This window comes from Rhincodon typus, chromosome 2, assembly GCF_021869965.1.
Source record: "Rhincodon typus isolate 14 chromosome 2, sRhiTyp1.1, whole genome shotgun sequence".
NCBI classification, from domain to species: domain Eukaryota; kingdom Metazoa; phylum Chordata; class Chondrichthyes; order Orectolobiformes; family Rhincodontidae; genus Rhincodon; species Rhincodon typus.
In genome coordinates, this window is record NC_063333.1 from 45,164,303 (window position 1) to 45,179,404 (window position 15,102).

The 15,102-nt window shown below is 41.3% G+C and overlaps 1 protein-coding gene across 1 annotated transcript in view; it reads right to left on the bottom strand.

The window, feature by feature from the left end:
* fam171a1 (family with sequence similarity 171 member A1) overlaps window positions 1–15,102 on the bottom strand; it is a 170,983-nt gene that overhangs the window by 57,594 nt on the left and 98,287 nt on the right. The window contains exon 2 of the mRNA XM_048607863.1: window positions 1,844–2,071. Within this exon, the coding sequence (XP_048463820.1) occupies window positions 1,844–2,071 (228 nt within the window). The remainder of the gene's footprint in view (window positions 1–1,843; window positions 2,072–15,102) is intronic.

A 15,102-nucleotide genomic window follows, 5' to 3' on the forward strand; every position in this document is an offset into this window, starting at 1 on the left:
AGTAGGCTAACATCTGTTCTTGGCCATGATTGACTTGGTCAACTAGCAGGAACATCGGGCAGTTTTGCCAGAGGCACTTGGTAAGCTGGAATGAAGGACCAATGTGCCCACCTGCATTATCAGGCATGCGCTGTGCCCAGCTACCTTATGAAGAGGTTGGCGCTCACAGATCTGCCCCTCAAGGTGCCTCTACCCTCACACAGAAAGGGTGTTGATAGCTGGCACTCAAAGACAGGAGGAGAGTGAAAAAAGCACCTCCCCCTGCCTCCAAAAAAGCTTCTTCTTGGGATAGTTGAGTTACATCCAGCCCTCCACACCTCATTGCCTGTAATCCCATTGCCTGTAGCAGTACAAGCAGAGGAAGGTGTGCCATCACCGGGGGTGGAGACTCTCAGCAGGCGCAGGCCCTCTAGGCCCAAAAGGGTGACTGCCCAAGTCCTTCAAATACACAGGGCAAGCCACAGTGCCAAAGGCTCCTTCTACACCATCTGTCGAAGTCAGGACCGCACTTCAATGTAGTGGGAGGCAGAGGATTAAAAAGACATATTGAAGGGAAACCAATGGGATCTGTGCAACATGATTCATGTGACACAAGTGCCAGGAAATGACCATTTCCAACCATGGCCCTTGATATTCAATGACATTATCATGACTGAATTCCCCATTATCAACATTCTACGGGTTATGATTAACAAGAAACTGAACTAGTTATATAAATACTGTTGCTTCAAAAACAAGTCAGAGGCTAGGTATCCTGTAGAATTAGCTCAATGCCTGACTCCCCAAAACCTGGCACAAGTCAGGAATATCATGGAATACTCCCCACTTTTCTGGATGGGTGCAGCTCCAACAACACTGAATACACTTTCATAGAATCCCTACAGTGTGGAAGCAGGCAATTCATCCCATTGAGTCCGTTCTGACCACCCCAGAGAGCATCCCGCCCTATCTCTGCATTTCACACCCTAGACACTGTGGGCAATTTAACATGGCCAATCCACCAAACCTGCAAGTCTTGTGGACTGTGGGAGGAAACCGGAGCACTCAGAGGAAACCCACGCAGACACAAGGAGAACGTGCAAACTCCACACAGACAGTTGTCTGAGGCTGGAATCAAACCTGGGTCCCTGGTGCTGTGAGGCAGCAGTGCTAATCACTGAGCCACTGTGCTGCCATAAACCAAAGTGGAGAATGTGGGCATCGATCCCACTATCTCTCGCTGTGAGGTACTTGACACCAGGTAGGACAAAACAGTCCACTTGATTGGCACCAGATTCAAAAATATTTATCCAATCCACCACTGATGATCAGTAGCAACAGTGAGTGCCATCTGCAAGATGCACTTCAGAAATTTATCAAGATGCCTTAGACAGCACCTTCCAAATCGAATACATGACTATCCAGAAGGAAAGTGCAGCAGATACATGGGAATACTACTTCCTGCAAGTTCCCCTCCAAACCACTCCCCACCGTAACTTGGAAATTTATTGCCGTTCCCCCAGTGCCAAAATGTTGGAATTTTCTCTTTAATAGCATTGTGTGGGCACCTATACCACAAGGACTGCAACGTTGATATCACTCTGCATTGCAAACCAGCTATCAAGCCAACTCAGCTAACCAAATCCCACCTAACCTATCCAGGGATAAACGTGTTATTTGAACACTGTATAGAAATTGAATCTTCATTTTTTATAATGCTTGTGTCAATATCATGCATGAGGTGAGAAGCAATAATGTACTGTCCCTTCCCTTCGGCATTTTCCCATTCACAAAGGAGGAGGTGGAGGAGAACCCGTAAACAAGGAACTTTTGCAATCGCAAACAGTACTAAAATCAAACTCACAGGGCAGTTTAGTGGCTAGCCATGGTGAGGAGTTTGGGACGTAGCCACTTTTTGATGCAGCAATGAGAAGCTGAACTCCAAGGGTGTAGCGGAACGTGATGAAGGCTACCCCATCGGCTTCTGAATATCCCGAGGCAAATGAGGTCTGGTTGGCGAAAATCTCAATGAAGGCTTTACCCAAGGGCTGATGTGTACTTGAATCACTGACATGGACTTTTAATGTCACCTCTGAAAAGAAACCAATAGAGATAGGGTAAGAAATTACTGATCAATAAAAACTTATTTTTATCTTCATTGCAAAACAATAACCACCCAATTTTACTTCTAAGATGTACAACTTATTCGTGCTTATTATGGTTTTCAGAGAGAACATAACAAAGGAGACAGTAATTAATGTGCTTTTTGTAAAACAAATTGCAATAATGAAACCACTACTTGTGACAATAATAGACCTTCTTTGCAGAAAGTTTAAACAGTATTAATACATTCAAAGAGCCAATTTCCCTGTTCTTTACATTCTGTCAATCTACTGCTAATTTTTTGGAATGACAACCAGTTTATTCAGCCATGCTGCAATACAGATGTTATGCAGTGTGCAAGAGACTGCAATTTGCAACTGCAATTTCCAAGTGCACCAAGGTCTATTTTCCATCTCAGTTACTTTTTCTCTAAGCCATTGGTCTTACTGCCTGGAGTTCAGCAGACTTAAAATTGAACTCTGCAGGCATATCCTTCTTGCAGTTATTTTTGGTGCCCATTTTCCACATTCCTGCGATTCATAACATAAGTCAGAAAAAGATTGAATGCAACTTCCATTCCACAAAAAAGTGGGAAGTATTCATTTTTATCAAAAGTGCACAGTAAAATCTGTATAAGGAGTCATTCCCAAAAAACCTGGAGATGCCCAAATAACGCTACTGGTAAAATATACAAGGTATGTGCAAAACCCAGTTAGTCATAAATTATGAATGAAAGACAGCTTGCAATGCACCAAGCTCTTTTACAACTTCAGTCATGGGGCAAGGCTCATTGAAAACATTTACTGATTCAGGATTACTGCTGCTCCATCTTGCAGCTAGTTGTCTCTCTGTCCTTATATTCCCCACACATTCAGACTATTCAGGTTAGCCCAAGGTGGCACTGGGTTTTGCGAAGAAATCGCTTTGTAGAATGAAGATAACCAGCATCCATTTTCCAGAGAAACCAATCTCTTTCTGGCTTGGCAATTCTGTCTTAGGAGCAGTGAATTTCCATTCCACTGGGGTGGCACGGTGGCTCAGTGGTTAGCAGTGCTGCTTCACAGTGCTAGAGATCTGGGTTCAATTCCACTCTCAGACAACTGTGTGGAGTATGCACAGCTCTCCAAGTGTCTGAGTGGGTTTCCTCTGGGTGCTCTAGCTTCCTCCCCCAGTCCAAAGATCTGCAGATTAGGTGGGATGCTCTTCAGAAGTTTAGTGTGGATTCGATGGACCAAATGGCCTTCGTCCACACTGTGGGAAATCCATGACTTGGCAAAAGAACTTCTGATTCTACTGAACATTTTTAAAAATGGTATACAAGAAGCCATTCTGAAAATAAAAGGAACACGCAGAAAAAAAAAAGTGTATCTCCTAAGGTATCTGAAATTTAAAGTTTCACAGAACTTTTTAGGTGCATATTTTTTTGTTAAAAAATGTGCTGCTCTTCTGCATGACGGGTCACACAATAGAACACTCAATATTCATAGAAGTCGGACATGGAATAGATCCAATTCCAGGTAAAAGCCCATGCCTTACATAAATACTTTAACCCAATTGTGACTATGGAGTCATTTATAAGAAAAAAAAGATCAAAGCAAAAGGCAAAAACTTAAATTTAATAATGTCTTTCATAAACTCAGCGTATTCTATGGTGCTTCACAGTCTTATAAATATTTTTGAAGGGTGGTCATTGTTGTAATGCAGGACACAACATTAGTGCTGTGTACATTCAGTCATCAGCAACCAGGAATATAAGATATTAAAACTGCAATTATGCACTTGTGTGAAATACAACTTGGCAAACTAAATTTTAAAATACTTTCAAATTGATTTCACATTGTCCATGAGGGGTTAAACAAAAATCTTCTTCGTCAGCCGAGATAAATTTCAGATCAAATTCCAAAATATGAGCACTGTACTCTCTTTCTGAATTAACTAGATCCAGCTTACTAAGCAGACTGAAGTCCCATAAGGGGATCTTAAACTAATTTTAAGATTCTGGATAGGGATTAAATATGAGCATTTTTTTGACAGCACATTCAGATACATTTTCTTAAAAAGAATAGCAATAAAACACAGCATCCAGTACGGTAGGAAGGTGGTGATTTTATAGGACTATTAAAAGGTTTAAGCGAATGATGCACAGCTGTGAGTTCCAATTTCTCCAGAGCAGGTGGAAAGTTTAAATTCAGTTGGTTACGTGGAATTTGGAACAAAAACCTATCATTACTAACGGTGACCAGAAATTGGTGGAAAAAAACCTCATATGATTCACTGATTAGCATCGGGGAAGGAAATTGCTCTTCCCTGCTTGGTTTGGCCTATATGTGACTCCACAGCCACAGCAATATGACTGACTCTTAACTGTGCTCCAAAATTGCCCAATAAGTCAGTTGTATCAAACAAAAGAAACAGGAAAATTGAACTGACCACACAGCATCAAACTTGGTGCTAAATATAACGTTGACATGTCCATCCCAGTCACCCTGCAAATCTTTCCTCACTGACATCTGGGAGGGTAAGGGTTAGGGTTAGTGCTAACGTTGAGACAGCAGTTCCATGGATTAGTCATGGATAACTGAGTGAATTATATTCACTTAACTTCTCCGTCTGCATCCAGAAGCACCTCTGGACAAATGTAGAGGTGATAGCACATAGACAGTCAGTGAGAATTGAGAATTCTCATAGATAGCCCTGAGAATCTTCAGCACTCACTCTTGACCTCAAGAGATAAGGTCAAACATAGACAAAGAGACCTCCAGCTGAATCCATATTCTTCCAGGTTGAGCACTACATCAACAAAAGGATTGAAGGTAGCAAGGCTCTCAAGTAGGTGGCCACACTCTGTGATGGAATGAGTGGCTTGTAGTGTCATGTCTCACTGGGGGAGCATGCTAGAGTCCTGCTGTTCCTGGAGTTGTTATAAAAGTTAAACATTTTATCAAAGTATACAAAATTTCCCATTCACCTGTCTTTTCAGCCTCAGGTTAACAGAAAGTACTGGCCAGGTTTCTGTACTTAGCAAGACTGACTATGTCTCACAAATAAATGGTTGTTTACCTGCTGCCAGAATCTGTGAACTGTCAACATAGAACTCATTTTACCGCTGATCCCCTTATAAAACTCCCCCTACACCTGCATACAGCCAGACAAAAATGGGAACGCAGTTCAATGGACTCTGACTGGAGTTCACGGAGTTGACCTTTTAATTGAACAGTACATTCTGCTTTTATTCCCAAGGAACATAATTGCCAGACTGGGTTTGCAGCAGACATTGAGAGAACCAACACAAAGAAAAAACCCACTTAGCCTCGTTCTTGTCAATCTTCCTGATGAAGATACATTCACCAATGACATGACTGTCTTTGCAAGGAATCAAATCAAAGTTCCATCTTCCATTGTGTGATGTACCCCTACCACCACCACCCTGCTAAAATGGAAGAGATTGAGAACGATCGATAAGCTTGAAACTAGGCACTCATAAGACAGTATTTGCCATCAACAGTGTAGTAATTGTAATGAGGTCAGCGAGGTGGACCTCACAGAATATGAGATCCCTGATTGGGGCTGTCACCCTTATCCAGTCAGGGAGCTCTGGCTGACAGATAAGAATAGGAATGTCAGAATCCTGTTGACTTTGAGAGCTGGATCAGTGCCAAGGACTCTCCACATGTAAACAAAAGGTGGCTTGGTGACGGGATACCGGCCTCTGTAGAGTCATTTCAGAAGCAACTGGAAAAAAGCATTCTCCTGAAAAAATTCACTCACAACAGTCGTCTTTGAGTTGGGTTAAGCATTTCTGGCATCATGCCATTATTTGGGAAGCTTGATTTGCTTGATCCTGCCAGTATGTGGAAAGAATGCGTTATTTTTTCTAGGCAAATGACGTTGGGGCAGATGGAAAGCAACGAGTAATTCTGCTGGCAGCTTGTGGACCTGCAGCTTTTTTGATTATCAGGAGCCTAACATTCCCTGAGGCACCAGATACTAAAATCTTTCAAGAGTTGGCAGATTTATTTAAGGAATATTACGATCCCAAGCTTCCTCTAATTCTGAGATGCAATCGGTTTTACTCAGCAATTTGAGAATCAGGGGAATCAGTATTGGGATTTTTGATGAGATTAAGATGACTGGCGGAGGTGTGTGACTTTGGTTTAACTCTTAATGAGATGCTGCCAGAATGCTTGGTATGTTGGATTAATGATGTAAGCATGCAGAAGTGCCTACTAGGTGAAGCCTAACTGAACTCACACAGGCACTGCAACTCGCTTTGTCATTGGAAAACGCGGCAAGTGGAACATATGAGCTGCAGGGTGTTCTGATGGAAGTGGACACCTTCGCCAGGCCGACAGAGCTTGAGGAACACCACATGAGTGAACGCAATTGCAAAGCTTCAATCAGGACATATCCTGAACAGAAGGACCCTAGATCAGTCATAGCAAAACCCCAGAACAAAGCCTAACCTCAGCCAAATGGTTAAAATTTTCTTTAGGATCTATGACAGCGAGCCATTGTAGTTGCTGCCAGTGTGCGGACTCAAAACAGCAAAAGAGTCCCACTTGACCTAAAACTTTAGAGACCAAAGTTCAACTTTAGTTTCAAATTAAATTCTTGATTCTAGCAGATATCGATTTTCTCTTCTGTTCACCAAATAGGTAGTAGTGAAAAGTAGTGAAAGTCCACAAAATTCAAAGACACAAATTTGTGAATATGACAAACGGGCTGCTAGATTTATCTGTGACAGATTTCCAGGATTCCTCTACAGTAGCATACAATCGCTACAGTGTGGCTGCAGGCTACCTGGCCCATCGAGTCCATTTCACCCCTCCAAACAGCATCCCATCCAGACCCATCCCCAACCTATCCCTGCAACCCTACAACTCCCTTGGCTAATCCACCTAACATGCACATCTCTGGACACTATGGGCAATTTAGCATGGCCAATTCGCCTAATCTGCACATCTTTGGACTGTGGGAGGAAACCAGAGCACCCGGAGGAAACCCCACGCAGACACAGGGAGAATGTGCAAACTCCATACACATAGTTGCCTAAAAGCTGGATTGGAACCCAGGTCCCTGGTGCAGTGAGGCATGTCACTATTCACCATTCACCATGAGAATGTCACTAAATATTTTTGATGCATTTGTTTGTTTTTGTGAAAATGTTCAAAATAATGCATGAGTTGGCAGGATTCAAGGGAAGGGGAGAGAAGATCCAAAAAGACAAGCAAGGCACTGAATAATTATTCACTCTTCATAAACGTAACCTACAGCAACCCCAATGTGTTTGCTTTCCCCTTTTTACTGACCTGCCTTCTTTCACGCTTCATGACAGATATTCCCATCTGCTCTCCTGTGGCAATTCAAGATTTTAGCAAAGTTTACAAAGACTGCTACTGTACACATGCCCAGCTTACCTGATATTTCTGGTATTTTGCAGTTAGCATGGTTCTGGATGTAAACTAGCTAATTTCCCAGAAGCCTCACAATCTCTCTTTCCTCTGACTAATATTCAGAATGGTATGAAAGCTTCCACTATTCAGTACCTGATTTTGTATCCCCTGCCCTCCTCTCCAAGGTCTAAAAGTCTCCAACACTCAATCACTCCTTTAGTCTAACAGACAGATCAGTGGTCTCAGGTCTCACATTAGAGACTAGTGTACACTTTGTGTAAAAACAGCCTGACGGTCACTGCCATTACTCATTGTTCACCTCAAATAATCATACCAAATCCACATTACCTCTTCACCATTCTTGAAGTAAAGACAAACCCATTGCCATTCTTGCGATTTGCGACTGCTCAGGTTCTGAAGCAGTCCATACCCATGTGCACCAAGACCTGGACAATATTGAGGCTTGGACTGACAACTGGTAAGTAACATTCATACCATATAAGTGCCAGGCACTGATTGTCTCTTACACCCTGGGGACTGCAAAGTTCAAGGTGGCAACTCACCCCTACTGTCTCCAGGACAGTTAAGGACAAATAAATGCTAGCTCAGCCAGTACTGCCCACGTCCCATGGACTAACATTTAATTTTAAAAAAAACCTGTTTTCCCTCTCCACAATCACAACTATAGACACGATGACCTCATTAATTCCATTGCTCAAACATGATCTTATCAAATGGTGGAGTAGTCTTAAATGGCCAAATGGCTTACTCTTGCTCTTAAGTCCAACGTTTATGAATAAAAAGAACAGCAATTCAGCCATCTGTGCCTCCAGTATTCTTCAATGCACCAGCACTCAATTACTTTGCCTTGGAGTTGTTAACTTGGGTTTTCACACTGGATATTTTCCTTAGGTTCAGCATCCCAGGCCACTCCAGTAAATGAACTTTAACTTGTTGAATATTTTAGTGAAAGTAAGAACCCAGCAGCCTTAGATTTGTTTATTCTAGTTTTCTAGATGCAGGAATTTCCATCAGATTTCATAAATATCATTGTAAGTTGAAGGAAAAACACTTAGGCTGGATTGGTCTAGCCACATTGACGCTACAGTCAAGAAGGCACAACAGTGCCCCTACTTCCTCAAGAGGCTAAGGAAATTCTGCACCTCCATAAAGACAATTTTAATAGATGCACCTAGAAAGTATTCTATCGGGATGCATCATGACTTTGTATAGCAACTGCTCTGCCTGGGATCCTAAGAAACTACAGAGAGTTGTGAACTCAGCCCAGTCCATCATGCAAGCCAATCTTCCATCCGTTGACTCATCTATACTTCTTGCAGCCTCAGAAAGGCAGCCAACATCATCAAAGCCACCTCCCACCTTGTTTATAATCTCTTCCAACCTCTTCCGTTGGGCAGAAGATACAAAAGCTTAAACACACATTCCAACAGATTCAAGAACAGTTTCTTCCCTGCTGTTATTAGACTTCTGAATGGATTTCTCAGATTTTAAATTTAATGTTGATCTCGCTCTTTGTGCACCTTTACTTCAGCTGTAACTTTGAATTTTAGCTCTGCTCTATTACCCTAATGCATTTCGTATGGTATGATGTGCCTGTACTGCATATAAAACAGAGCTTTTCACTGTATCTAGGTATATGTAACAATAATAAATCAAATCAAGTCAAAACAAGGTATGATGGGGAGAGCAGAATAGTTTAGCAAAGGAGTCGCAGAGAGAAGGCCCAGTGCTGTCTAAAGCTTTTGTTTACAAAGTTAGGGAAAGACAGAGCAGATGCATAAAAGACCAAAGTCAAAGAGCTGCAGGGAGAAAACCAGAATGGAAAAGGTAGAAGAACAGGGTGTTGGTGTTGTGGTTTGTGAGGAGACGAGCCAGAGTATTAAAGATCTAAGGATGAAACTTAAGTTTGATGCATTAGGAAACAGGAATTAATTTAGATTAATAGAGAAAGGCTGCTTGGTCAGCTGGAGGCTGCAGTTCAGGATATCTAACATTGTTTTGCCTTCTTCCCAAACGACTTTCACCTCCCCCCCACCTCCCCTACTCCTTTAAATAAAAGCTCTTTTCAGTCATGTAGTTAGCTTCCTGCAGCCAAACTCCTTTGTTTTGTTTGGCTCTGCCAACCCACTCCCTACACAAGTAGAAAACTTGCACAGATTGCTACATGAGGAAAAATACGACTTGTAGACTTGACAATTAAATGTCATTCATAAATTATAACTGTCCCTCCGCTTTTTCATTCTAATCTATTCAATATCTGAAAGTAGATTTTAGCAACATTTGCAGATGAAAATGGTGTAACCATGGCAACACAGTCTGGTCTTGGAACATGGAAGTGTGAATGAAAAAGGCCCCTTGGACAACACATGCAACATAATCAGGGTGGCTACACTCAACTCACCCTTTTCAATTCAAGATCAGATTATACCCAAGGGAGTGGGGGTGTTATAACCATAGCAACATAAAAGGTTAATTATCACAAACTACAAAGTAGGAACTGTAATAGGAGCTGCAAGATGACAGATTGCCACCAGAACAAAGGGATGGCCTGCAGAGAAACACTGAGCAAAGGAAAACCAACAGTGGGGAAACAGTCATTACGATTCAGACTCTGAAGGTGCAGTGTCGCACAAAAGAAAATCATGACCTACTAATGCCCAGCCAGGTTTCAAAAAGAATGCAAGTTTAGGAAGCAAGTTATTGCAATTGGATGGCAGAACATTCCGACTTTGCAGGAATGAGCAAGACAATCAGCTGAAAAGGTTGCACTTCAATGAAGCAGAAGATACAGAAGCTTGAACACACGCACCAATAGGTTCAAGAACAGCTCCTTTCCTGCCGTTATTAGGCTGACAAATGGACTCTCTAACTTCAAATAATGTTGATCTTGCTGTATGCATCTCTTGTTCAGCGTAACCTGTATGTCTTCCTCTGTCTAAGCACCCTAAGACCTGCATGTCTTTATCTTACTATGATCTGCCTGCACTGCTTGCAAAACACAGCTTTTCACTGTACTTAGGTACACGTGACTACAATAAATCAAATCAAATCAAGCGACAAAGTTTTCCGAAGTTTTTTTAAAATTCAGCCACAACTTCTACCTCAGCAAGGAAGGAGGAACTGGTCATTATTTTCCAATTCCTTCTGACAACAGGCATGGTATTACAGAACTGGTGAACTGACAATACTATGCTATTGTTTAAAAAGGGAAGAAAGGATATCCTGAGTAATTACAGGGTCAGTCAGCCTAACCTTGATGATTGATCAATTATTAGAAAAAGTTTTGAGAAACAGGATAAATAAAAAAAAAATCGCAGATCAAAACAGGAGAGCCATCAAGACTATGTTAAGAGAAGTCTCAGATTAAATTTGTTGGATTATTTTGAATAAGTAACAAAAAGGGCTGACGATACAGTCTGCATCCATTTTAGCAAGATTTTTGACAAAGTCCCACATGTTCAGAAAATTACAAGGTCATGAGATCGAAGGGAATTTGCAAGCACAATCCAAAATTAGCTCAGCGACAGGATGGAAAGGGTAATGGTCAATATGAGTTAGAGAGTGGAAGGCAGCTTTCAGTGGTCTTCCATGATTCGGAGGGCTGTAGATTAAAATTAAAATTGTCAATGAGATTGATAATGAGGAAGAAAGGTACAGACTTCAGAAAGGTATCAATGGAGTAGTGAGGTGGGCAGAAAAGAAGCAAATGGAATTCAATCAGGATAAGTGTACGGTGATGCAATTAGAAGGGGCAAACAAGAAAAAGGAAAACATAATAAATGGCAAGAACCTGAGAAGTTTAAAGGAACAAAGAAGCCTTGACAGTGTCTATAGATCCCTAAAAATAACAGGAGAAATCTATAAAGGCAAAGGTAATCTGTCAGGAATGATTAATGGGACAAAGCAGCCCCCTTCATTGGCACCACATTCACAAATATTTATTCCCTCAATCATCAACATTTAGTAACAGGAGTGTGTAGAATCTGCAATATGCATTGCAGAATTTCACCAAAGGGACTTACAGCGCACCTTCTAAACCCATGGCCACTATCATTTCCTAGGACAAGGGCAGCAGATACATGGGAACACCACCACCTGGAAATATCCGCTCTAATCCACCAACCATCTTGACTTGGAAATATATCGCTGTTCCTTCTCTCTTGCTGTGACAGTGTTGGAATCCCCTCCTTAACAGTGTCCTAGTTCTACCTACAGTGGCCCAAGAAGGCAGCTCACTGCCACAATTTCAAGGGCAACTAGGAACATGCAATAAATCCTGGCCTAACCAGCAATGCCCATGTCCCACGAGTGAATTTAAAGAAAAAATGAATGTTTCAGTATTAGCAGAGACTTTGGGTAGAGTTTTACAGATTCCAGTCGGTGAGATTTGCAGGCAGGGTGGTCAGCAAAACTCCCCTGATGGTCCTCCTACACCTTTCCTGTATGCCTTCCAAGTTTACTGTCAGCTAGGAAAGGCCGAAGGTCAATTAATGGCACTTACTGGCCACTTCCCACTCAGATACAACTTTTTGGTGGGAAGGCGCTAAGGGATGTTAGCTGGTCAATCTGATGGGGCCAGGCAGGAAATGAGGGATGGGGAGAGGAGCACCTCTATCACTGGCCATCCTTTCACATCTTTCTTTTGGCCCTCACCAATAAGGTCCAGATTCCATTCAGTGCTGCCTCCCCACCTGGACTTGCTTTTAAAACAACCATCCTACCTCCACTCTCAGGGAAGATATGCTAGAATAATAGATCACTGGTTATACCACACTGTACAGTTTGGTCACCACATTACAGGAAAGAGGTGATCACACTAGAGAGAGAATACAAGAAAGTCACTAGTGATAGAGAATTGTGACTATGAAGAATGATTGGTTAGGCTGGGATTGTTGTCTTTGTAATCCAGAATATTGGAAGGAAATTTATAGCATTATAGATTAAGAGCTGGAATGTGGGATAAGACTGGATAGAACTTTACTGGCCAGCACAGACACAATGGGCTGTGCGAATTCTTTCGGAGCTGTGTCCACCATTATTTTTCCAGCAAACAGTTTCTACATAATGAAGAGAGTTCATCACCATTATAATATTTACCAGCCATCAATATCCAGTGTACTGTATGCATTTTAGAACAGATTTGTAGAGCTCTACCTGATGAGTCACATTGAACCGAAAACAATTGCTTTAACTGGGCATAATGTTGACATAACCAGAATAGGAATAAAATGCGTAAACAAAATTCTTCCCCAATGGTTTGGTTGGTAAATACACCAGCTGCTATGGCACTGAGCTTATAACAACAGGAATACCCTTGGTTTGATTCCCCATCTGTGACCGTTGATAATATTTAGAGCATCAATAGGGTATCACAGTTGGCTTCTGTGCCTCTGGGCTTGGAAATAATTTCAATTTTGCCTCCCTCTTCATAAAATCCTCCCTCTCCACCTGTGGCACACATCATTCTCATGAGGGCGATGGGAGGAAAGCCTGTTTTAACAATTGCCAAAAAACAGCTACAAACAACCTGTGATGACTCTTGCCCTAATTTGATACAGCAGAGGTGATACTTAATACATTCTCTGGCTGGTCTCAAACTTGCAATTTATAAGGGGCAAATCTGTTGTGGCATAATACATCCATGCATCAAAAGCAAAATCATCTATAAAGATATAAGCAACGTGGCAATCCATGGGGCTTTCAAATCCATCATTGTTATAGGCTCATAGAGGAGAATAAAATCTTTATCTCTTTCAATCAATTATTCGGATAAAATTAATATCAATAGTTAGGGTCATGTAAGTATTTTCAGTGTAATATCATGTTGGTTCATAAATGTAATACAAGAGATCAACAATCATCTGAAAGTGCAGTGCAATTAACCTTCAACCCTGCAGTGATTAGCAAAATTACAACTACTGTACAAATGAACACAAGAAGTAACAATGAATAAAAGAGTCTTCCAATCGCTGTGCTAGTCTGTTAAACCCAATTGTCCTATTCTGTATCCTGAGGAAATGTAATAGTATGTTTAACCTTGAAGAGTCAATAGCAGTATTTATTTAATTTAGTATAAGGTGGTAGCACATAATTAAATCAAAGCACTTTTATGCAGGAATTAGACATATTAACCTATACTGAATTCGATATACTTATTCAAATAGAATAAGTAGATCTTAGTAGGATAATAGGTCGGCACAACATCGTGGGCTGAAGGGCCTGTACTGTGCTGTAATGTACTACGTTCTATGTTCAAAGTAAACACTCAATAGTCCAATTAGCAAGTTACAAACATACTGACAAGGAGCAGTAGGTTATTTGACCTTTTGAGCCTGCTTCACCACTTAGTAAGTCACGGCTGCTCTGACAGTTCTCTCAAATCTGCATTCTCACTTACCTCCTGATAACCTTCTACATCTGTGCATACCAAGAATCTATCCACCACTGTCTTCAAAATATTAAAAGACCCTGCTTCCAACATCATTTCAGGAAGAGAATCTCAAAGATCGATGGCCTTCCTGGGGGGGGAAAAAAAATTGGCTCTTTGTGCTTAATGGGTGATTGCTGATTTTTAAATGGCGACCATTTGTTTTAGATTCCCCCACAAGATGAAACATCCTCTCCAAATCAATTCTGTCAACAGCCCTCAGGATCTTATTATGCTTCAATCAAGTTACCTCATTATTTTAAACTGCAGCAGATAAAAACCAGGTCTATGCTACCTCTCCCAACAAGACAACACACCCATTCCAGTTATTATGTGGTTAAATGTTCGTTGAGCCACATCCAGCACATTTACATCATCCTTGAGTAAGGTGATCAGTACTGTAAATAGTACTCCAGGTATCATCTCACCAGTGCCCTGTATAACTAGAACATAACTTCCTTACTTTTGTATTCAATTCCACATACAATAAACAATAGAACTTTATTAACTTTCCTCTGTATCACACAATCACTGAAGTTTTAGAGTGCAGAAAGAGGCCATTCAGCCAGTCGTTCCTGCACCAGCTCGTTAAATAAGCATCATTACCTGGTGCCAATCTCCTGTTTTTTCCCTATATCTTTGCACATTATTCTTATCCAAACAATCATCCAACGCCCTTCTGAATGCTTCAATTGACCTTGCCTCTACCACACTTCCAGGCAGTACATTCTAGACCCTAACAACTTGCTGATTGAAAACGTTTTTTCCTCACTTCCCCCTTGTCCTTTTGCAGATCACTTCAAATATATACTCTCTCAATCTTGTTCTTTTGCAAGTGGGGACAGTTTCTCTCTATCTACACTAAACAGGCATTCAAAATTTTGAAAACCTCAATGAAATCTCCTCTCAATCTTTCCTCCAAGGAGAACAGTCCCAAGGTCTTCAACCTATCCTCAAAAGTGAAGCTTTCTATCCCTGGAACCATCCTTGTAAATCTCTTCTGCAATCTCTCCAATGTTTTCACATCCTTCTTATAATATGGCATCCCAAACTGCACATAGTATTTCGGCTGAGGACAACAGTTGGCTTATACAAGTTAACATTACCTTCTTGCTCTTGTACTCTATGCTTTGTTAATTGCTTTGTCCACCTGTCCTGCCACATTCAATGTGCAATCTA